This window comes from Parus major, chromosome 1, assembly GCF_001522545.3.
Source record: "Parus major isolate Abel chromosome 1, Parus_major1.1, whole genome shotgun sequence".
NCBI lineage: Eukaryota > Metazoa > Chordata > Aves > Passeriformes > Paridae > Parus > Parus major.
In genome coordinates this window covers 2,089,033-2,113,622 of record NC_031768.1, presented here as the reverse complement: position 1 = coordinate 2,113,622, position 24,590 = coordinate 2,089,033, and the positions used below count along the sequence as shown (strand labels likewise).

At 45.0% G+C, this 24,590-nt stretch overlaps 1 protein-coding gene and 1 long non-coding RNA gene across 5 annotated transcripts; one reads left to right on the top strand and one right to left on the bottom strand.

The window, feature by feature from the left end:
- Positions 1 to 1,858: 1,858 nt before the first annotated feature.
- On the bottom strand, positions 1,859 to 21,925 carry MORC3 (MORC family CW-type zinc finger 3). Of its 3 annotated transcripts, none has more exons than XM_015632047.2 (17): positions 21,827 to 21,925; positions 16,537 to 16,609; positions 15,187 to 15,319; positions 13,903 to 14,117; positions 13,487 to 13,634; positions 13,060 to 13,207; positions 12,841 to 12,972; positions 12,469 to 12,588; positions 11,966 to 12,063; positions 9,800 to 9,904; positions 9,570 to 9,692; positions 9,384 to 9,458; positions 8,818 to 8,860; positions 7,690 to 7,874; positions 6,371 to 7,205; positions 6,081 to 6,244; positions 1,859 to 3,517 (listed from the first exon to the last, which is right to left on the bottom strand). In XM_015632047.2, the coding sequence occupies exons 1-17, from the start codon at positions 21,863 to 21,865 to the stop codon at positions 3,364 to 3,366; spliced, it is 2,790 nt and encodes a 929-aa protein (XP_015487533.1). In that variant the 5' UTR covers positions 21,866 to 21,925; the 3' UTR covers positions 1,859 to 3,363. The 3 variants fall into 3 exon arrangements, with proteins under 3 accessions (XP_015487533.1, XP_033374351.1, XP_018862637.1); XM_033518460.1 differs by having other exon boundaries at positions 6,455 to 7,205; XM_019007092.2 differs by lacking the exon at positions 1,859 to 3,517 and adding an exon at positions 3,534 to 4,229.
- LOC117245227 lies at positions 21,676 to 23,893 on the top strand. Of its 2 annotated transcripts, none has more exons than XR_004499684.1 (2): positions 21,676 to 21,756; positions 23,128 to 23,893. It is a non-coding gene; the product is annotated as an uncharacterized LOC117245227 (long non-coding RNA). The 2 variants fall into 2 exon arrangements; XR_004499690.1 differs by lacking the exon at positions 21,676 to 21,756 and adding an exon at positions 22,889 to 23,035.
- Positions 23,894 to 24,590: the final 697 nt, after the last annotated feature.

Genomic DNA, 24,590 nt, shown 5'->3' with positions numbered 1-24,590 from the left:
TTTAATTTCACAGGAATTGCTGTGCTTGACTGGTGTAAGTACATAAAAATCCTAAAGGGTAACGTGTCCCCAAACTTCCCTGTTTCAAATGCAATCCTCTTGCCAGGAAAATAATAATAATAATAATAATAATAATAATAATAATAATAATAATAATAATAATAATAATAATAATAATAAACATAGTGAGATAACAGCTTTTTCTTTCACTCCTGCCCACAGGAAGAAGAGCCTCTGGGCAGAGGTTGAAGCCCAAAATGGTGCTGAGAGCTCCCCAGGCCAAACACAGCCTCGCACAGCAAGTGAGGGAGCAGCAGAGAACAAAGGAAGATTAATTTTATATCACAGAATCATGAAAGGGACCTTAAAGCTCACTTCATTCCACCCCCTGCCATGGTAGGTACACCTTCCACTGTCCCAGGCTGCTCCAAGCCCTGTCCAAGCTGCCCTTGGACACTTCCAGGAGCAGCCAAAGCTTCTCCGGGAATTCCATCCCAGGGAAGAATTTCATCCTAGTATTCAATGTAAACTTACTCTCTAAGTTTGAAGCCATTCCCCCTTGTCCTGTCACTCCATCCTTTGGAAATTTGTCTCTCCATCTTTCATGTCACCTCCCTTCAGATACTGGAAGACCACAATTAGGTCACCCTAAAACCTTCTCCAGGCTGAACAATCCAAATTCTCTCAGCCTTTCTATTCCCATGGAAGAACTTTTCATTGCCATCCCTGTGGCACAGCTGTCATTGTCCTCCTACTCTCTGGACAACCCTTGAATTCTGGAATCTTCTCCTTTGGACAGCCCAAGGGATCCTTCCCAGCCTTGTGCTGTGCTCCATGGCAGGAGCCGCCCGGCTCGGGGACACAGGGGCCGTGCCCTCCTGTGCCACCCTCCTGGGGGACAATGACATGCTGAGCATGAGGGTGTTGGGCTGCAGGAGAATCCCAGGATGGGCTGTGGGGCCCCGTCTCCTTGTGCTGCCCAGGTGTGAGTGTCCCTGGAGATCCCCGGGCAGGGCAGCCATGGCAGAGCTGGCAGCCTGTCCCCACAGAGGGCTGAGCTCCAGCTGCCCTTCCCTTCACAATTTGGGATGGCCTGCATGGAAGCAGTTGCTTCCTTTTCCCCCAATTTGCCATGGTGGGAATTTTTGCCCAAACAGGTCACCCAGATCTGCCTGGCACCTTCGTGGTGTTACATCTGTGCCTTTCCCACTGTCTGCACATTGGAATCTTGTCCTGTGCTGTGCTCATTCCAAACCTTTCCCCTTCCTGTTTGCCAACTGTGCCTGTTTTAGCTGAGTTATCCTGCGGGATCTCCCTCCTCTGGCAGTGTTTGAGACCAAATTAAGTCCTGACAGATGCGGTCCTCATCCATCTCCATCAATCCTCATCCCAGTCCCCACACCCCAGGGACTCCCAATCCTGCTCCCCATACCCTGATCCACAAACCTCTGGATGCAATCCCAGCCCTTCCTTATCCATCTCTTTCCAGCTGAGGGAGAATGATGTGTATGGAGTAGGGAATTTTAAAATTATTTTTACAAAAGTCCTGAGGAGTTCCATGGCAGGAGGAACTGCAGGAGGAAACCAGGATGGTGCAAGTTCACGTGCTCAGTGAACTTCTGAAGGCAGGGAAGCTCAGCCAGGAATCAAGAGCAGAACTTCCTGAAATTCAGCTCCGTTCCATGAACACTCCCTGGATTATAATGGCCCTGCTTTTTCCATATCCAGGACATTCCCACACCATTTCCATACTGACGTGCCCAGTCCAACAAAGCCAGGCTTTCTTGTAACACCCAACACTTCAGCCACTCTGCACAGGGTTTACTTAGAGACAAACACAAGTTGGGATCCTGCAAACTCCGATTTTTAGCTTTTTATTTTTTACAAAAAATACATTTTAACAAGTAAATAGAAACCATTTCCATAAGTCCACCGTTGTCCAAAGTGTAAATGTACATTGTAAATTTGCCATTTTTAATATAGACATGTGCTCTATTTTGCCAGTTGTCTACAAGAAATTCAGCTACAGTCTGATGAAACGTAATAAATAATGATTAAGAAATGGAAAAGCTACACACCAAGAAATGGGAAATATAAACTTTGCAAAAGTCATACGTAGTTATATTACAGCCACCTCTTCCCAAATCAAACATTCAATTTCTCTTTTATAAAGTACAACAGTAGTGCATTCCCGTTATTGGCATAGAGAGAGATCTTCCATTGAAATACTGTCCATGGAAAGAATTCCACTGAACTACAACTAAAAGGGACACCAAGGGATTAACTCAGAACAGTAGCAGTGCAAAAAACCAACAATATTGGCTTTATTTAAAAAAAAAAAAAGATACTTCCTAAGAATTAACACATTAAAAATTAGTTCAATGATTTTTTTTTAATTTATTTTTTTTTATTTAAAAGCAAGACCCATTTTTCTGGAAAGGTCTCTGGGTGACCAATCCCACCAGAGGAAAAGATGGATTTGCTGCCTTTGCCACCCAGTTTGTCATTCCCAATGACTTGGAAAGAAACCCTGCAGCTGGCTGGGAATTTCTCTTGGTACCGTTGCTTCCAGGTTTTCCCATGACCATGGGAAAATGAGAAGATTTAGAGCACACAACTCTAAAAGGGGAGATGTGAAAAAGAGGAATTCCCTTTTCTTGCCTATAATAAAAACTGTCCAAAGCTGTTGAAGCTGAACATCTTCAGCTCTAGCTCACCTTGTAGTTTACACCACAGACAAAGAAACTTCCCTCCTTTTCCAAGTGCTTCCATCCAACTGGCCCATCCCCAGTTTGCAGGATAAAACCCGTTGAAGAAGCCTTCTTTTGGTAGTACCACACAAATATTCCCCAAATATTGTCCAAATTCTCACCTACTACTTACATCTCTATGTAACAGAATGCAACACAGAACACTGCTGGGAGCAATGGAACAACACTGTGGGATACAACAACTCTGGGAAGGAAATCAAGGAAGTTCTTTTTTTTTCTTTTTTTTTTTTTTTTTCATTTTTAAGAGATTTCACTACTTTAGAAGAGGAAATACTCACAGGTATTAATGCTTATATAAGATCCAAAGTCAACCAAAAGGTGTCTGTAGAAAAGTATTAAGATTCCTAATAGTAAAAATATCTGCAAATTTAATTACAAATACATTTCCAAAGCAAAATCCTTAATTAAGTACTTCAGGGTGGGTCAGTATCGACAGTGTTCCTTGAGGAGGAAGTGAACAGCTAAATGTGGAATATTTACACTGAGAGATCCACCTATGTCAAATATATAAAGTGAAGCAGCCCTATTTACAGTCTGGAACCTACAGGTTATAATGGAAGAGCAATAAAACTCTGCTGGAAACATGAAGATTTTAAGTGCTGCTGATTTCATGCATTTGTTCTACCACTTGCCCTAAGATTTCATCCACCACGTCGACGTCGTAATTCACTTGCTGCAGGTCCAGGTCGGGCATGATGGTGGCCAGGAGCTGTCCCACGTTCACTCGGAGAGAACGGAGCTTCAGGCTAGGGAGAGATGGGACAGGATTAAATGGAGATGGAATTCTCTGCTCAAAGTTCACCTAACAAAGCTGGATTGATAATCCAGATTGGAGATGCTCCACGACTCCCATAAACCAACAAAAAACAGGGGTGCAGGTAAAGCTGCATCAAGATTATTTCTAAATCTACCAATCTACAGCCTTTCCAAGCTTCTCTTCAGTTTTTCAGCTTGAAGGGGAATATTCCTTCAATTTCAAATTAATACCAAACTGAATTCCCCTCAGAAATATTTCAGAATAAGCATGGGTACAATCCTTTACCCCATGCCACCTGTATTTCTCAAAGCAATATTAAGCCCTGGTATTTTTATCCCTTTAGAAATCCAAACTACCACAACCCACAGGAACAAAAGGAGAGAAAAAGAGAGGAGAAGGCAAGAAAGAGGAGTTTGTCCAAAGGCTTTAAAATATAAATAGGATATAAGAGTTGTAGCCCAGGGAAAATGCTGTGCCTCCCTTTTTTTGGTTTCTTTCCTGGATGTCCTTGCTGTGTCCTCTTCCTGATCAAATTGTTTTGCCATGAGCCATCCCTTCTGTGGCCCATTTCCTTCTACTCTCAGATCCTTTATCTCCATCACCAGTTCTCCCAGTGCTGCCATATCTCCATCAACTTGTGAGGGAAGTTACTTCCAAGTCCTGCATTTACTTGCTAATTTTTTAGTAAACACAAGTCAGAGCTATAAGGAAAAATAAAATTAAATGCTGACAGATAATTTTTAACGTGGGTCAGTTTCTTTTTTAAGACTGAAAGGAGTCTCTGGAAATTATCCAGCTCATTATCCACCCTCTGGCAGGGTGTCCAGAGGCAGATCCGGCACTCCCTGCTTGGGCTCCCCAGTCCAGCCCAGTAGGAGCTGGTTTGTGCCACCAGCAGAGTGCACTGCGGGCTCACATTGCGCTGCCACCCCCAGCACCACGGGCACCTCCTGCAGCTGCTGTGCCAGGAGCTGGCTCCAGTTCTGGAATTCACAGGTGTCATTGTGGAATTTTCAGAGGCTTTTTTTTTCCAGCCTATTTGTCCAATTTGGCAAAGTCCCTCAGCAGCAGCTCTGCCCTCTGAGCTCCCTCCAATTTGATGGCATCAGGAATTCAGTCACCCAGGCCATGAATCCCAGAATTCCCAGGGCTGGAAGAGACCTTTGGGATCATCCAGTCCAACAATCACCCCAAAATGACATCCCTGAGGGTCACATCCAGACTCCTCCTGAACACTCCCAGGGACAGCAACTCCAAACCTCCCTGGGCAGCTCATCCCAAGGCCTGACCGCTCTTCCAGGGAAATTTTCTTTCCCAATCTCCAACCTCTGCTGCACTTTGAAGCCATTCTCTCTCATTTTTCCCCTGCCCCTGCTGTCAGGGAGTTGTGGGGAGCAGTGAGGTCCCCCTGAGTTTCCTTTTCTCCAGGCTGGGCCCCTTTCCCAGCTCAGCTGCTCCTCCCCAGGTTGTGTTTTCCAGCCCCTTCCCAGCTCTGCTCCCTTCCCTGGCCACGCTCCAGCCCCTCAATGTCCTTTTATGGTGGCACACTGTTAAATGTCCTTTTAAACTGGACACAGGACTTGAGGTGCAAAAGCCTTTTTCACTCCTGGCCTTGCTGCTGATCCCCAATTTGCCCTCAGACACCCCATGCTGGTTGTCCTTACTCCCCTTTTGACTCTCATGGGGCTGCAGGTGGCTTCCAGGTAGATTTACTCCATGTTTTCCCTGGGATTGAGGCTGCAGTGCCAGGATGGAGCTCTGTCTGTCCTAAATATGGGCATAATGACTGCTTTTTTCCAGGAATGTTAACTTTTGGAGATGCCACAAGGCCCTCAGCTCCCTCTGAAATGCCTCTCTTCTGGTCCCAGGGATCAATTTGCTGAATTGGTCCCTTAATTGAGTCCCATTTTATCACAGGTGATGCTTCTCCCCTTGGATTCTCCCCTGGGGGGAGACTCAGCTCACTCTGCTCCCACCTGCTCTGGGTTTTCTGGTGTGTGTGTGTGTGCTATTCCCACTTCCCAAGAGCTCCAAGCTCTCCAGCTGGAAATTTCAACCCTTGCTGAATTCCAAGACACACCCTGGACCCTGATTCCACAGGATTTGCCTGCAGCTAGGAGTTCTTATATGAAAGTTTCAAATCCATACTCTTCAGTTGGTTGAAAACAGAAAAACAGACCCTCAAAGTGAAGTTCATTACACAGCAGAAATTAATAATCACCCTCTTTCTTGCCTCCCTTTTCTCTCCTTGCATTGCAAGTTGTGTTTAGAAATTATACACCATTTTGGACATTTTAAGAAGTATCAGTTTGCCATTCTGTTGTGCAGTGGCCAATCCTGCTCACACAAACAAATCATAAATCACAAACAACACTTGATTAAAAAAAAACCCACAACATTAGTTAGGAGTCACAAAAGGCAGTAGAAAAGAATTCTGAGCATCACATTTTATTATACAATTAATTATCAGACATGACCTTCATCAAAACATTGCAAATACAACCAACAAGCAAAAGTCTTGAAATAACATCTAGAAAGAACAAAACTGATACCTTTCTCCATCAGAAAAATTTACAGAGTCTTCTACATTACTGGTGGTAGAATCATTTGCACGTGCTACAGCCTGAGGGATTGAAGCTTTTAACTGAGCCAGCTCTGCCTTGAGCTCCTCACACTGACAGGCCATTTGATTCTTCTCCACTTCTAAGACTTCAATCTGCCAATCAAAAGAAAAAAATCAAGCTGTAAAAACTATTCAAGACATTGTGCAGTACAAGTTCTATGATGCAGGGAGGAAAAAACAGAGATCATTTAAGTGATGGGAGTGTTTTAGTAGACGTACCTCACTCTTGTACCTGTCTCTCTCGATGGTGCACTTGTCCAGCTGCCTGAAAACATCATCCAGCTGCACTGCCATCTCATCCACCTCACTCTTGCTCTCACCATCAGCACATTTGCTGCACTCAGTCTTTAGGTTCTGCAGGGTGGTGCACTGCTCCTTGAGCATTGCTATTTCCCCCAGGGCCTGCTCATACAGAGCTGTCACCTCTGCCAAGCTCCTGCCGTCAGCATTTCCTTCTCCAAAGGAGGGAACTGTCTCTGTTGCCTGATGGCACATTTCCTTTTTTACATATTTATTATTCATCTCCAAAAGCTGCTGTTCCAGTGCTTCCACTTGTTTGGTTAATGCTTCGCATTTGCTTTGGTAGATTTCTTTTTCTCTGCTCAATAACTGCAGCTGATTTTTCAGTTCATTTTCCATCTCTACAGATGTCTCAGGAGCACCATTGATCTTGTGCTGTTCCTCTTCCATCCCTGCTGCAGGAATCTGGACTGGGATCTCTTCCACCTCTTCCTTTTTCACCACCAGGTTTGGGAGCTCTGTCTGTGTTGCTGAGCTCAGCTGTTCACTTTTTGCCTCTGAAGTGGTTGCACTGCAAGGTTCCCCCATGGGAGAGTTTTCCTTCTGCTTCTCCTCCTGATCCAAATTGATACATTCTGTTTTTACCACAGTAACATCAGCATCTGCTGAAGGCTTTGGAGTGCTGCTCTCCTCTAAAATGATGACATCTTCATCATCATCTTCCTCCTCCTCGTGGTTGCTGAATGTTTTGTCACTGAGCCGAGGTGTCTTTAGGGACACAGGTGTCACACAGCTCTGCGTCCTCCTTTTGAGACTGAGGAGGAAAATATTAAAATTATCAGTTTATTGCTTAAAAGCTGCCAAATCATTTGTTTCCAACCACATGCAGTGTTTCTCTGAACACTGTTAAAATATTACCACTCCAGAAAATCTCCGGCATGGGCTTGTAATTTGTGTAGCCAGAGTAAATTCCTGTAAAAACAAATGCCTGCCATCCACACACTCCACATTATTCTGAAATTCAGTGTTCCCTGGAACATCCCCACAGAGTTCCAGGAAAACAGCCTGTGGAGTGTAGAGAACACAAAGTCTATAAATCACTAAAAAGGCTCCTTTTGTCATTTTCCTGCATTCACTTTTGTACTTAAAGTCGCCAGGTCCCTTTAACCTGGAGCTTCCCATGCCCCCAGAATTCCCACAGGAATTTTAGAAGCTGAAGCTGCTCCCAACAGCATGGTTTTCATTAAGTTATTAATTTTAGAAATAAACAGGAATCTCCTTTGTACAGGTCCACTCACCTGCTATCAGCATCCAAATGAGGGGAAGAAACTTTGATTAAAATAGGCAGAGATCTTCTAACAGAAGCATCTGATGATTTTGGTAAAAGTAACCTTGGAAGAGCTTCCTTTGCATTTGGAGCTGAGAATGTTTTGAAGTCTTTACTTGAAGAAACAGATGTTTTTAAAAATATTTCATTATTGATCTATAAGACAATGTAAGTCAAGAATGGAAATAAACAGATATTAGTAGATTCTTCAGGATAGATTTAAGCAGTTCCTTATATACCAACACCTAAAATTCTGACATTCCCATATCCAAGTACCTCCTCGAACCCAGGCTCAGGATTTTGGGATGAGAAAGGCTGGCTGGACTACTGCAAATCCCAGTTTTTCATCTTAAAGTGCTATGCAGAATCCCAGGCCAAGAGCTTTTCCCAAGCTGTGTCTCTGTCTGGAGCTTGTCCATCAGACACAAACTCCAGGACAGACATCCCTGGGAAAGCTGCTCAGGATTCACCCAGTTGGCCCCAAATGAGCAATTATTTCACTTTTAGAAATTGCTTTTGTACTGGGGGAGATGTAACAGCAGAGAAACAATAAAATTAAATAAATAGGTTCAAACAGCACATGCAGCATCTCTTCTCCAGAAATGAAGTGATCTTAGGTCAGAAACTGACTTTGAATGCAACTGAAACTAAATCCCACTTATGAATTTGATTCTGAGTTACAATCCAGACATTCCCATCAAACACCTTCATCTGCATGTGGATTTAATCTGAATTCGAGTGTTTCCTTGCACAAGTGTAGCTGTTCCACCTCTGTCTATCCCCACCCCCTGAGATCCCCACTTCCAAGGGCATCTTTACTTCCACATCCTCATCACATCTCTCTCCAACAAATTCCCCATCAAAAATTGGGTGTCCTGCCATAAAACAGCCACGAGTGACTGACATCTCTCCTAGTTTTGGCCAGACACCTTTGTCCCTCTCAAACTTCTTCCTAAGGAGAAAGCAATGGTGGCTTTTCTATCACTGGGCAGCAAAGAAAGGAAATTTTGGGTTTCCCCATGGTGAGCAAATCCTGCAGAGCCATCAGAGTAGAACTGGATGTTAAAGCAGACAGGCTCCTGCCAGCTTCAGGAGTTACCTGGTGGCTGTACTCCAGTCGCCTCTTCAGTTTCTCCCTGTCCCTGCACAGCAGCAAGGAAAAAACAGAAATGAAGAGCTTAGATTCAAACTGTTCAATCATTATAAAAACTAAATCTAAGATCTAAAAGCAAGCCCAGTAATCCTTATCTCAACTAGATACAATAATCCAAGTATTCTTCTCTACTGAATGAAAATTTCCTCAGGAAACTGGAAGCTTGTCTGAAGTTAGCTTAACTTCCAACAAGTTCCCTCTAGATTATTTATTAAATTTAAATATTTATTTAAAACAACCCCAAACTCCCACTTCCAGAATGTGAGGCAGCATCACAATTACCCATAGCAGTTTTTGCCATACACTTTAGCTAAGAACCTTTTTATTCCTAAATAAATGTATTGATCTTTACAATACACTTTAATGTGGACCTTGAAACCTTGACTATTCCCACACTGCCAAATCCTATGGAATATCATCCCTCTGGGAGCTGGACTTTCACCCCAACAGCTGCACAGCTCTCCTTGGTCATTTTTAGTGTTGACAGCCTTGTAAAAGTGTCCAAAACTCACTTTTTCTTGTAGGTTTTCTCGTACGTGGGATGTATTAAATCGTCATCCTCCGGTTCTTCTGGCACGTTACAGTTCCTGAGGGAAGGAAAGATACAGGAAAAAGCCCACAACAGAAGGAGCTGAACACCCCTGCTGCTCCCAGGTGAGCAGCAAGGACTAGGAAGTGTCCCTGGGCCGAGTCCTTACCGGAATTGTGGGTCAGGGTTGAGGGAGCAGTACCACTTCTCCGGCAAGTGCTCGATTCCGTCCGGCAGCTTCCGCCACTTGAGGCACGCGTCACACTGCACCCACGTCTGGTCAGGCTGTTTCCTGGGGAAAAACCAGAATAACTCGGGATCTGCACATCAGAGAGTGTTCTCCTATCAGATAAACCAGTGGCAGTGTGTGCAGCTCTCTGCTGTCACAGTGGGACTCACTGGATCTCCTCGACGGGCAGAGCTAAAGGATATTCCTCGTTTTTCTTGGTTTTCATCTCGTTCCAGTAATCGTTGAGCTTTTCTCCCAGAGCTGCTATCGTGAGTCTACAAAGAAAAGAATTTAAAGATCACCTTGAATAATCCAGCTCTAGCACAGAAAGAACCTTTATAAACTCCAGTGACAGAGTAAGTGCATGAACCACTTCAATATTTTTAATTGCATGAGAGTGGGGAAAAAAAACTTTTCTAAAAGCTTTTCCTTTTTTTCTTTTATAAAAGGTTTTTTAATTTAGAAACCTGGAGAAATGAAGGATTATCTGAAGTCATGTTTGTCAGGATAAGAATTCCTGGGAATACAAGTCAGGCACAAAGACTGAAATCAAGAGTGCTGTTGATGAACAGAGCAAACCCTGGAGGAGCTGCACCAGTTCAGCCTCAACCAGAGAATTAAAAAAAGCACAAAACCAATCCAGCACCTCACCCTGGTTTTGGCTGTTCCTGTACATCTCAAGTGCAGGTTCATGGCTACTCTCAGCTGATGTCCAGCTTTACAACATTTGATCACTTTGATGTGATACAAAGTCTGCACCCTGACAAAAGGAGCGGGTCAGTCTCACCCAGGGTGATTTTCAGTTTTGTTTCCTGCTCAGGGCTCTCAGTGCAGCTCAGGGACTCCCAGAGCTGGCACATCCAGGAGGGAGAGGGGAGGAACAACAACAAAGCTCCCAGGTGAGCTGGAGGTGAGGACAGCCCCCAGTCAGCCTGTGGAATTCACCTCTGAGCAATTCAGGGGATGAGTAACCAGGCCCAGCCCTCCCTGGCCTGGCTCAGCACCTGACACCGCCCAGGGCCTTGAACCAACACAAATGTTTGTGCAGTGAACTCGTGTCACCCAGAGCTGGGATCCAGGTCACCTCTGAACCCCAGGCAGGGATTGCTGAGCCAGGGGCACCACAAGGGCAGAAATGAGCAGTGAGCACAGATGGGTCCTTTTCTGGGGAGGGAAGAAGGGCACCTTTCCATCAGGCTCACAGCTTTCCAGCCCAAAACAAAAACATCTTGTGAAGCCTGGAGCACTCCTGGCAGAAAAACCTTCACAGAAGATCTTTCAAGTGTGCCACCACTGTGCTCACTCACATTCCAAATGTGGGGAAGAGGTAAGTAAAATCAGAGAAAGCTGGGAAGTTATAACTGTACTGAAATCAGAGGTGAAATGCAGTTGCTGCTTCCTGGATGGAATACAGCTGGCATGGGGAATCTGTTCCAGGGTGATGAACAGCACAGCAGAGTGGAGACACCACAGCCAGGTCCTGCCAGAATCCCTGCAGGAATGGGAACTCCATGGGACCAGGAGCTGACAGAACACAGAGCAGCCAAGAGAGGAGAAGCTGCTTTGCTGCTGAAGCAGCAGCTGGGGTGAAATGCCTCTCCTCAGATGAACTTGGCTCATTAAAATTGAATTGTAAGATTAACTCACACCTCCACCCCAAAGTTATGTCCAGGAACAAGTGGATGTGGCAACCTCAAAGGTTTGGAGGTCTTTTCCAACCTTAATGATCCTCTGATTCTCCCCACGTGTTTGGATATTGATTTAATTATAATTATATTATATTATATTATATTATATTATATTATAGGACAGGCTGGTTGGGCACAAAGGTCCTGGAATACCTGAGGTGCTGATAAATCAAACCCAAGGGATTGAGGAAACCCCCCTTTCATGTGAAGTGTTCAAAAAAACCCTAACAAGTGGAAAACATTCCCTGCTCACTGTGCCTGCCAAGGGCATTCCCAATTCCTGCCCCTCTGCCAAGGGAACTATTGGTGCCACACACAGAAAATGGTTCAGGATCACCAACATTTGCAATCCATGCCCAAAATTTCCACATTAAAATCCACATTAAAAGCACTGTTGGGCACATGGGAAATGCCTCCTCCTGAACAGCCACAAAAGAATATCCATGGAAAAACATGGGAACAAGGCTGGTGTGAATATTGTGGGAAAATAATTATAATAAGGAAAGAGACAAAAAAAGAAGCTGTTTGCATTTAAACCAGGATTGGTCAGAACACCAGAAACTTTTATTCTTCCTATTAAAAGAAGCAGCTTTATCAAGTATTTCTCAGGAAATGGTAATATGGGATAGAAAATGCAGATAAAAATACCTGTATTCATTAGTGTAGTCAAAATCTTGTTTGTTGTGAGTTGGTTTTAGGAAGTTGCATTCAATAATCCCAACAACACCCACTCCCATGTTGTTTGCCTGCAGGGAATTAAAGTTTATCAGGAAAACCAACACAAAATCCATGCCAATATTACAAGAGTTTGCTAAAGGTAATTATTAACTGTGTCTACATTGGGTAAAAAGGATTTTCTGGCTTCTGACTCCTCTCCAAGGAGAGGATCTTGATATAAACCCCCCAAATAACAAATCCTCTGTTCCATCCCTCTTTTTGCTCTGGAAGATATGCTCAGATTCATATTTTTGTATCAAACAGCCTCAAAAACAAACAATTTAATACAATTTTTAACTGCTGCATACCAGCAAAAGAGCTGATTTATTAAGTATACACCAATATCTTGTTTTCCATCCATATGCTTTTTTAAAATTAGAGTTTTAATTGAATTTGTCAAGATGTTAAAATATTTTGAAGCTTCAATTTCTTACCTTTAACTGACAGCCAACTCTTTCATAAGCTTTGATGAGTCTGTTTTTGTGGTACATCATTATGCCATAATGATCTTTGTTTCTGCAGTTAAATCCAAAAGTAATTCTGACTGTTTTGGCCTTTGAGCAGATATTAAGGAAAAACAGGGTGAATCTCATGAATACAAGAAATAAGAATTACTCTGAGTGGGTCTTAGAGCTTTCTTTTCTTGTATTGAGATAATTCCTTCAGTATGACTTAATCAAAAAAAAAACAAAAACCAACCAAACAAAAAATCACAAATAAACAAAAAGAACCCAAAAATAATCAATATAATTGCATCAAAATCCAATCACACAATTCAGTTCTGCAATGGAAATATTAAAGGATACATTGAGAAATTTGGGTCTGTAAATATCCCTCTCGATGAAGGCCAAACTTTTGGAAACCAGCTGTGTTTTCACCTTCTGTCCTCTCAGGATGATCTGCATGGTTGGCTTCAGGTACAAAATACTGCAGTAAGCCTATAAAACACACATTATATTAAAATTGACACATTTACACTCTCCAACTTCAAAAATCAAACCCAATTTTCAAAATCCAAGACGTACTCGTAGCGAGTAATCACTTTCTGGAACAATCTGGTCCAGTCTCTCCTGTTTTTTGTAGCCTCTTTTGCCTGTTTCATCCAAGTCTTCTGGAATTCTGATGTCGTATTTATCCTTGTCAAAGTCAAATTCTGGTTTGTCATTTTTATCTCTAAGAACGAAGAAAGGAAAATGTATTAATTAAAAGAGAAAAAAAGCAAATAAAAGAGGAGGTGTTGTGCTGGAGACAGGAAAGAAGGAAAAAAAAGGGGAATTCCTCAGAGATTTGCTGAACTTCACATTTGAGTCCAGCTTCCCCTTTTTTTAACTGCACACAACTTGTTCCAGCTATTCCACACACAAAGAACCCCCACATCCTTCTATGTTTGCATACACTGAAATAAAATGTGAAATTAATGAGAGATAATTAATGAGACTGGATTTATCGTACTTCCTAAGATTCCAAATGATAATCCTGGTGCCTTTTTTCCCTATGATGGCATCCAGCTCAGCCAGTAATTTCTCCTCAGTAGAGAACAAGGAATGTGTCAGGATGGCCTTGAGGCTGTTCTTGGATTCTGCAGGATCACTGATCTGCCGTGGGCGCTGTGTTAAGGAGAGGGACTTGGAATGGAGTAAAGATTTAAAAAATGAGGAAATTTCTGGACTCACTTCCCAGCTTCTCATCCCACATCTCAAACTTAAATTACAGCATCTCCCAGAATTTTTTTTGGCTTATGACTCCTCTCCAAGGAGAGAATCTTGATATAAACATCCATAAAAGCAGCTAAGGATTTCCTTTGGGTGACGTTACCCCCAAACTTGGGGTGTACCCACAACTTTTCACCGGGAATGCTGAAAGGATATGTTGGTTGGTGAATGTCACGATGGGAACCATGACATGCTCTGCTTTGGTGACTTCCAGGAAAGTCTGGGACAGCAGCCCCACGCTCATGGTGTCGCCGTTCTTGGTGAAGACGATGGCGTCCTTGCCCAGGCGCATGGATCCCGACTTGAAGCCGTTCCCGTACAACCCCACGGGAACGCGGCCGTTCATCACCGACTTCTCGCTGAAGCCGAAGCTGCAACATGGAAAACGTGAGGAGGCTGCAAAAACAAAATCCCTGGAAAACTTGAGGGTTCAAGAGGGTGCAAGTGTAGGACTTGGAAAATCACTTAACCCAACCCTCTCGTTTTAGAGGTCAGGGACTCCTGAACAATTAAATCCTAAAATCTGAATTTTAGATTAAAACGCTGCTAAAACCACACAGCAAAAACATGGGAAAATCTGCTTCCAGCTTTTAAATATGGAATAGAAATATCAAGTCTGGAATTAGGTGAAAAAATCATTCTTAGGGGATTCTGATGGTTTTCCTGTAGTTTCACAATAAATACTAATAAAAGCCCCTAAGGCTGTCTTTTTCTCCTCTTCCCTTCCTAGAAAATGTTTGATCCACAAGTTTTCCACTTTCATATCGCTCTTCAAGTAAAACAGGGAACTTCATATGGAATTTAAGAAGATATTAATTATGGTATCTAACAGAAAAATAAGAGTTTGAATACAAGCTTTCTCAAATTTAAATCTGCAGGCAGAGCAAATTTTTACACTAAAAGAGAAGTGGCACAGAAAGCTTTTTGCTTCTGTAGAAGTAAGAGAAAAATCAGTTCCAACCCTACAGAATATTTGAAGATAAATAGACAATTATTTAAAAAATAGAAAATTAATTTCTTTTTCTACAATACATTCTATTACTGATATTCCAATGTGTTTAAGCTGAATCTCCTTTTTTCTCTCACTCACTAATTTAAACTAAAACAATTAATAATAATAATAATTATTATGATAGTAAAAATAAAATATTTCAGTTGTCCTTATCACCACCAGCAGGACTATAGAGAGTTTCCACAGCATAAAGGGAAGGATGAGAGAAAGGACAAAAGGAAATGATGAGGTAAAAGTTCCCTGACAAAGTTGCAGGGAAGCTTTAGTAGCATCTGCCTGCTCTGGAGTCTCACCTGGGCATTCAGGATCTTCAGAAATGCCGAATTTATGAGCAAAATCAGTGAATTACATAGGAGAAACAGAAATAAACTGAGCAATAACAGAAGCAGAGCTGGAATTTGTACAAGACAGGTGAAGAGGTTGCCCACCTGAGCATTTTGTGCAGTTTCTCCGAGTTCATGCCATTCCCATTATCAGTGAACGTCAGGCAGATGTTGTCGTTGATGACGGTTTTGTCGATCCAGATCTGTTTGGCACTCACATCTGGATCATAAGCATTATCTGAGGGCAAGGAAAGCAAACAGCGTGGGAGACCAGAAAACAAAACTTTAACTAAGTGCAAACACATTTTAAAGTAAATCAGAGTGTTAGGATGGAACAGCTGCATCCAACCCAGAACCTCACCCAAACCAACGCAAAATCCCCCAGATTATCACTGGCAGCAACACAGAGACCAAAAATGTAGCTGGAGGTGAGCAGCTCACAGGAGAACAGAAAATGAAACCAAGCCAAGGTTCCAGTTTCACTGCCTGCCTGCAGAGCAGCTGGTGCAACGTTTTAATTTCTCCCAGCCCTTACAGAGGGGAGCTGCAAAATGCTTTTAAACTTTCTGTTTACAGGATGTGAAAGAGTCAAACACGAGGAAAGAGAAAACAGGGCTCCACAAAGCCCTTCTGGCAGCAAAGCTGCCCCAACAAACACCACTTTCTTCCATCTCTTCCTCTCATCCCCTAGGATTTGGGAAGGGGAGGAAGGGTGGGATGTGATGGCACCTCTGCCTCACTGCCTGGTCTGCAGGTTCAGCTGAGAGACAGAAAACAGCCAATAAAGCAAATAAAAGGAACCACAGCTTGGCAGGTTCTTCCTAGAAACTTTAAATCCAAATTGCATCACAGTGAAATATTTCATAAAATGTATTTCAGCATCACAAGAAGAGGACATACAGGTACAAGTGAAAGTTTGGAAGTATTTGGACTGTGAAAAGAGACAAGATGATTTAACAGATTGTACTCCCAAAACAGCCAGGCCTTTCCACAGCCACAGGGCTCTGGTTTCCTCCTTTGGCACAGCTTTGACCTTATCCAGCTGAAAAATCCCCAATTTGTTCTGTTAGGTTAATTTTCTGGGGCAGGGAGAAGATGTGAAACCAGAAGAGTCCCTCTCTTTGGCAGTGACAAAGTGCTCAATCAGCTTGGCTGGGGTCCCAAGCCACACCTTTATTTTGAGGAACCAGCTCATCATTCCCAGACTGTGGAAAAGAGGAACACTGGAGATGGCAAATTAACTTTACTCAAAATCAAATTAATTTTGAGCCAATTAACTTTGCTCAAAATCAAAGGCAAGATGTTCAACAGGAGCCATACAACAAATGCACAACCCCCAGGTAATGCAGGTAACAGGACAAAACACTGAGGATGTTCAGCCAGGTCTTCCCCTAGCTGATGGAAACAGGTTTTGTAACAATAAATAAGAATTACTCCAAGCTATTGATCACCTACCTATGAGTTCTGCAATTGCACTGAAGGGCCAGGTGTGACTGGTGGAATTGGTGTGCAAGAACTTTGGGCACAGCTGGAATAAAGCACAAGCAGGATCATTAGTTTGTGCTCTCCAAGGCAGAAACCAGACTGTTAAATAAAGGAGGATTCCATGAAGCTGCTTTGGACAACACTACCAAAAGGCTGGAATTGAATTGATTTCTGGGTATTGGGAGGGAACATTAATACAGCCCTTGAAGAGGAAATTCAGCACAGTCTCAGCTTATTCTGAGCATGGGTTGTCATCCTAACAGTCTTTATAAAAATACAAGAAACTATTGCTACCTAATGCCAGAGGTTACAGAAAACACCAAAGCCGTGGTCCAAACCCAGTCACAGAACTCTCAGATGTGAAAAACTCACATCTTAAACCAGGAGGATCCAAACTGCATGTGGGTCATCCAAACCCCTCTGTGGGTCACTGTGTGTGCCCACAGTGACCTAAATCCCCTCTCAGACCCTCTCAAGGGGTGCTTTGTGCTTTTAGCAGTTGGATCTCACACATTTGATGCACCCAAGGTACAGCCACTGCCAGAATGAGATGAAAATATGAGAATAAAGCACCTCTTTATGAGATGTAACTTGAAGATGTCAGTGACAAAGCAACCTCAGCCTAGGCTCACATATCTTCACTTCAAGACGTGGAAAACCAAAACTAAATATCCACTTAAGTTAAGGAGCTGTCCACGCAACATTTGGAGAAATTTTAACTGCTGCAACCAATACTTGTGTGTGCATTATCCTTGAGGAAATCCATGGTTACACTCCTACAGAGCCTTTAACACAAACCCCTGCACAGATTTGCTCAAAGCCCCCTGCCAGAGCTGTGGTGATGGCAGAAAAAGCAGCACCTATGAACACATAACCCTGAAAACAGCCCTTGTACCACTGAGTTATACAAAAAACAAAACAGATTCCACATTATTATACAGAGGAAATCTGAGGGATGTTTTAAAATACTGTGTACATATCCATACTGTGTAATTTTTACAGTTACTCATTGACAAGCGCTTTTATAAAGGTATGAAGCGTAAATAAAAGTGTCAATAAAAGTGCAAATAAAAGCAAGCAGCCACTTCAAAGCTCCAAGGTGAAAAGGAATGATGCTAAAAGCAAATCCTAGAGCACAAACCAGGCACCAGAGCAGGAGAAAGGCACAGGGAGAAGCAGCAGCCCTGGTTCAGAGCAACAGAAAGTGCCAAGAGCCGTCACCTCAAGCCTCAGGTCACAGCAGCACATGACACACTTCCAACTGCAACTTAATCCTTGCATTTCTCCATGGAGCACCACTGGGAACAGACACCACGCTCCTCGTTGCCATCTGTGCTTCAGAGCTCCAGGTTTAAAAAATCTGGTGCATGGAGACAGGCTAAGCCAGGGTGTTCCCAACACTTCCAAGTAATTTTGAATCCAGAAGAAAATTCCTCTGGGCTATTAATGGAAACCTCACATGTGCCACGGCACGTGGGTAAAAGGATCTTTGGATTTCTCCCTCTGCTGTACAGGAACTCAGGGGATCCTCAGAGCCCTGGGTGATTCTCTTCACTTCCACAGAGCTGGCAGCATCTGCTCCTTTCTTTTCTAAGCTTCGGGATCAAAATCCACCAGAAATAACTGGTGGGGTTTTTCCCCACCTGAAATCCCTCCCTGGCAGAAACAAAACCATATTTAAAAATCCCAACCCACCACAGGGATGCACATTCAGGGATTTAGCATCTGCTCAGCTCCCTGCTGGAAGACTGAACAGCTCCAGCCACACAGGAGGCTGAAAGTGCTCGATCCCCTGCTGGATTCACTGCTGGATTCCCTCCCGGATTCATTGCTGGATCCCCTGCTATCTCAGCAATACAGCAAGAAAAACTGTGGTTCTGACAGAGGCATCAACTCACACTTGGGAATCTCATGGAATTCCTGAGTCTGGAAAAGCCCTCCCAGCCCAGGGAGTCCCAGCTGTGGCCTGTTCCCAGCTTGTCCCCAGCCCAGAGCCCTGAGTGCCACGTCCAGCCCTTCCTTGGGCACCTCCAGGGATGGGCACTGCAAAGCTCCCTGGGCAGCCCCTGCCAAGGCCTGAGCTCCCTTTCCAGGAAGAAAATTCCTTCTGAGAAGGAAGAAGCACCTCCCCTGACCATCAGACAATGCTGAGGAAGGACAGAAAAAACCTCAGTGCCACCCACAGTGCTATTATCACTAATAAACGTCCTTTTCTTTGCTTGTGAACCAAATCATCCTGTGTGCACAGAAATCAATCCTTGCCTGTGTAACACAACAGCTCCACCCGTCATTTCACTGCTGCGAACCACTGGGAATTCTGAGAACAACATCAGGAATTGTGCTGATATTCTCTGGATCACTGCTTGGGGGAGGCTTTCAGCAAGGCTGGAAGGTTCACAGGACTTGGAATTGCAACAGGTATAGGAAGGGCTGGAAGATGGGAACTGGAACAAATGGGGTCTTGGCTCCCATATCTCCCATCCCTCGGCAAAAGGTGAGCAAGTATGCTACAAGGAATTAATGCAAAAGTTACCTCAGAGCAGACAGCACCACCTGAGCACAGAATTCCAGACTGGTCTGGGTTGGAAGGGACCCTAAAGACCACCCGGGGACACTTCCCACCAGGAGCAGGATGCTCCAAGCCCCATCCAGCCTGGCCTTCCTCATGCCAGGCATTGAAACAGGGGCACAAAACCAGATTCAAGACCAGGAGAACAGTGGTTTAAGGCCATCAGTTTTGTAGTTTCCTCCAGAGCAATTCAGCAACTCCCAAATTCCTAATGAACTCATCAGGAAATATTTAAGTCAGTTTGTCCCTTTACACTTCATTCATCAATGCACCACTTTAATTAGCTCATAATTAATTGAGGTTCAGTAAGAGCTGAACACTCCCTTTGCCAATCCAGCTGCTTTGCTCCCTCAGCCAAACATATTTCGTTACTAAGTGGGTTTTGTTTTGTAATTTCATTTTTTCTGCCAAGACCAAGTGCAGCCAAATACAACCCAAACCTTCAACTTCTTCCAACTGGGTATATCTGAAACTAAACTGTCCTGAGAACAACATCTCCTGTACCAGCAAATATTGAAGAATAAAACAGTTTATCTCTCAAAAATGACAGGCAGCTTCAGGAATTTCAGTTTTCCAAGCAAACCTGAACTGTCCCATCCCTAGCAAATCCTAAGGTGTGCACAAATCCCAAACCCCTGCAGAGTTTAGGGGTTTCCTTATCTTAGGAACTTATTGCTTGCACATAATAAATTTTTGTTGTGTTACCCATCATCACTACAGTAATTCATGCATTTGAGTGAAAAACACAGTTTATCCTGCATTAAGCAATTTCTTGGGAACAACACTGACATTTTCATGGAATTGTTTAGGTTGGAAAAGCCCTCCCAGCCCATGGAGTCCCAGCTGTGCCCAATGCCCACCTTGTCCCCAGCCCAGAGCCCTGAGTGCCACGTCCAGGTGACACCTCCAGGGATGGGCACTGCAAAGCTCCCTGGGCAGCCCCTGCCAAGGCCTGAGCTCCCTTTCCATGGGCAAATTCCTGCTGAAACCTCCTGAAATTTCTCCTCCCAGCTACACAATCCCAGGTCCACGACTGTGCAATGAACCACATCAAGGGACTGATACAAATTAAAAACCACTCTTAAAATATTAACCTGGATCACTTCCCTGAGCTGCTTCATTGTTCAGCTGGACAAAAATATTGCCAGAGCAACAGGAGGACATAAATTCCAGCGTGGGAATGAGTTCCCAGGCCCTCCCAGAGCCTCTGAATCCAGGGAAATACTTTATATTCTCAAAGAACTGGGAGCATCAGCTCTCCCCCCAAGGCTCTGCATTACAATCCCTTTTACAAACCTGGTCAAAACTGCATCAGCTGCTTCACCTGAGAAACAACAAACTCAAAAAAACCAAACCAAAACCAAGAAAAACCTTACAAAACCCACAGCTTTCACTGGAAAGCCACTGAATGCAAACTCTCAGTTGTGCCTGCAAGAGACAAAACCAAAGAGCAGCCTAAAATAATTCAGAAAGTTACCAAGTACAACTTGTTTTGTTTGTGCCTCTCAGAGTTCAGCTTGGCAAAGTGATTTAAACCTGAGAATGATTTTGAACTCTGAACTGCCAGATGCAAAGGCTGATTTTTGACACTTTTACCTCTCAAGAAGACCAATAACATGTCCAAAAAGTAATACTAAAGCCAAATCTTTATCTAAAGAAGCAAGACAACCCTGCTGCAATAAAATATCACACAATCTGCAGATCTCAAACACTTGCAAGAATTAAAGGCCTGAAATCAAAATCAAAACGCAATTTTGGAACTTCAGGGTGACAGTATTTAGGGCTCATCTCTAGCATCATGGCAACTTTTATTAGAGTAATATAAATTCATATTAAGGTAACAGAAATTGCTATTAGGGTAACATAAATCAATATTAGGTGATAAAATTTCAGACAAAGGTTGGATTCAATGATCTCAGAGGTCTTTCCCATCCTAAATAATTTTGTAATTCCAGCAGTGCTGAGCAAATCCAAAACCACCTTTTTCACTCAAATATTTGACATATTTGAAATATTTTGACTCATCGCAGTACTTCTGCTTCTTTCCCCTAGTTTATAAACAAGGTGATGAGCCAGGTGTAGCTCTAGGTGAGGTTTAGGGTCACTGACTTGGAAAAAACCCTCCTGTTTCACCGGAAAAAACAGCTTTAACTGCATTTATATCACCACAAATAAACGACCGATTGCTACAACAGCTCAGCAACAGTACTGCAACTGAAAAGCAGAACACAGCAGCGTTTAACTGCGTGAACACTCAACCCCCTCAGATGCAATTAGGGTTAAAATGTAATTAGGCCGCTCGCAATAAAAGTAGTTAAGGTTTGAAGTTACAAGTTGGCAATTAGAGGTCACGGCACTGACCAGAGGCTGGGAAATCCCGAGCCCACCCCCAGCCCTCACCTTCCCTCGGCACAGCCCGGCCGGACCGAGAGAAGTTCATTTTCCAGGATGTGAGGCGGGATAAGGGCGGGAGAGCCCCCGGCCTCACGTCCCCCCGGAAAGACGAGGCGGCGCTCCCCGCCCTCGCTGAGGGAGTGACCCTGGAAGTGTCCAAGGCCAGCTTGGACAGGGCTCCGAGCAGCCTGGGATATGGCGGAAGGTGTCCCTGCCCATGGCAGCAGGTCGGAACGAGGCGGTCCCTCGGGTCCGTTCCCCCGGGCGGCCGCGGCCCCGCCGCCCCCTCAGACTCACCGCGCTCAGGCGGATCCCGCCCTGTGTTTTCGCCGCCATCTTCGGGCCGCGGCCCCGCGCGCGCTTCCGCCTCCCCGCGGCCCTTTCGCGCTTCCGGCACCGGGCGCGCGCGTGGGGGCGGGGCTTGGTGAGACCACGCCCTCTCCTCTGTGGGCGGGGCCGGGGCTGAGGGGGCTGTGAGGGGATGGCGGCGGGACGGAGTTAGGGGATGGCCCCGTCCGGTGTGTGCCATGTCCTCGCCTTGTCACCCTGCCCACTGCCACGTCCAGCCCTTCCTGGGACACCTCCAGGGATGGGCACTCCAAACCTCCCTGCCAAGGCCTGAGCTCCTTTTCCATGGGGAAATTCCTGCTGCTGTCCAGCCTGAGCCCTTTCCCTCTCCTCCTGTCCCTGTTCCCTGGCAGCAGAGCCCGACCCCCCCGGCTGTCCCCTCCTGCCAGGGACTTGTGCAGAGCCACAAGGGCCCCCTGAGCCTCCTTTGCTCCAGGCTGAGCCCCTTTCCCAGCTCCCTCAGCCCCTCCTGGGGCTCCAGCCCTTTCCCAGCTCCGTTCCCTGCCCTGGACACGCTCCAGCCCCTCCAGGGCTCTCCTGCACCAGCCACAACTGGAGCCAGCCCTGGAGGGGCCTCTCAGAGCCAGCACAGAGGGACAATCCCTGCCCTGCTCCTGCTGGACACACAATTCCTCACCCAGCCCAGGGGCCAGGGGCCTCTTGCCCACCTGGGCACCCCTGGGCTCGTGTCCAGCCCCTGGCACCGGCACCCCCAGGGCTTTTCCCTCTGGGGCACTTTCCCACAGCATTCCTGCTCTCCAGGCACTCATAGCGTGTTCCTGTCTGGCTCTCCAGCGCACTTTCTCCTCCATTTTTGCTGATTCCGGGTGCTCAGGGCAGGGAACGGAGCTGGGAAGGGTCTGGAGCCCCAGGAGGGGCTGAGGGAGCTGGGAAAGGGGCTCAGCCTGGAGCAAAGGAGGCTCAGGGGGCCCTTGTGGCTCTGCACAAGTCCCTGGCAGGAGGGGACAGCCGGGGGGGTCGGGCTCTGCTGCCAGGGAACAGGGACAGGAGGAGAGCTCAGGCCTCAGGCTGGGCCAGGGGAGGCTCAGGGTGGATATTTGGAAACATTTCTTCCTGGAAAGTGTGGTAAAACATTGGAACAGGACGCCAAGGATTGTCATGCAGATCCATCCCTGGAAACGTTCAAAAAGCTTGAGGGTGTGGCACTTGATGATGGGGTTTGATGGTGAACATGATGGTGGTGCTGGGGTCATGGTTGGATGTGACAAAATGATTTTTCATCATTTCAGGGACTGGAATGATTCATGCCTTGAACACTGCTATGAAAAAGTTTTGCCCATTATAACAAAAAGAGTATAAAGAAGCTACAACCACAGAAGCTGCCCTGGAGATACCCGCCTGGGACTTTGGCTGGAAGTTAAACCCCTAGAAATGCTGTTGTTCAATCATCACAGCCTAGGAAGAAACAAACAGGACTGAGGGAGAGGAACGCCTCCACAAAAGAGCCAAATGCAGCAGAGATCCTTCCCTGGCTGGCTTTGGGGTGTGGAGACCTCAGCCCACAGTGGCCAGCTTTCCACAGCCTCACCTCGAAACGAGGAGCAGAGGTTTTGGGTGTAAGCTCTGCTCAGAGGCACTGAACACCCATCCTGCCTTGTCCCAACCCCACAGGCCACATCCACGGGACGTTCACAAGAGGGACACCTCAGGGGGTGTCGGAACCCACCAAAGACCCCCCAAAGTGCCCCCCAGAGTCATTCCTGAAGCCTTGCACGGGATCCAACAGATCTGGAGTCTGCTGCAAGAGACAGCCCTGGACATTCCCACCTGGTCCGAGCTATAATAACCCATGGGATTCTGTGCTTCTGTGGGACCATCAACACCAAGAGCAGCTGGAGAGGATCAACAGAACATGGTTGGGATCCCTGGAGTGCTGGTATTTCTTTATTCCGTCCCTGTCGCTCTCTTGCTGTCCTTTTCCCACCACCTATTTTCTATCTCTTTATTTTCTCTCGTATTTACTGTCAAATAAAACCCATCCTATTCCCACTGGCATATGGTCTCGTTTGCACCTTCATTCATTTTTCATAACTTTATGAGGCATTTTTCATAACTTTAATAACTGGATCTTGACAGAGCCTAAAGGTCTTTTCCCACCTTGGTGATTCTGGGATTCTCTTCTTTGACCCCAATGAATCAAGGGTCTAAAAGAATGAAAGGGTTAAGAGCCTAGCTAGGGGAGAGAAGCAATATATATAATGATGAAGAATTTAGAAGAGTTAATTATTAGCAGGTCGAGCTAGTGAGAGCTAAGACAATAAATCATTTGCTTGACTTTGTTGTGTCAGGATGGGAGGATGAGGTATTGTCAAGATGAAGAAACCGTGACCAAAAGCAGCCAGAAGCAGGATGGGGAGCGTGGGCTGTGACCAGAGAGCCTCCCAGCAGGACAAAGATAAAACATTTAACGTGAGGAAGACATCCCTGACTTCATCTTAGGAGATTACCAACCCATTTTGAAACCCACCAACCCATTTGGAGGAAGAAACTGCATGAACATGAAAAGATTTTGAACTCATTTTAACGCAAAGTGGGGTAGGTGTAGTTAGATAACTCCCATGTATAGATGTATTGAATAATTCTATGAATATGTAAGATTTTTGTGGATAAAAAGAGGGCAAGAGCCCCATGGATTTTGCACGTGCCTGTGGGAGATTACTCCCAGTGTTGTAATTAACATATCACTTTGTAA

What these genes read in the sequence shown, in the direction of transcription:
- MORC3 (XM_015632047.2), bottom strand. Translation starts at nt 21,865, where the DNA reads ATGGCGGCGAAAACACAGGGCGGGATCCGCCTGAGCGCG. An exon ending in AAAGTGATTACTCGCTACGA is followed by an intron (nt 12,973 to 13,059) that starts GTACGTCTTGGA and finishes TGTGTTTTATAG; the next exon opens with GCTTACTGCAGTATTTTGTA. An exon ending in CTGCCCGTCGAGGAGATCCA is followed by an intron (nt 9,693 to 9,799) that starts GTGAGTCCCACT and finishes GTTTTTCCCCAG; the next exon opens with GAAACAGCCTGACCAGACGT.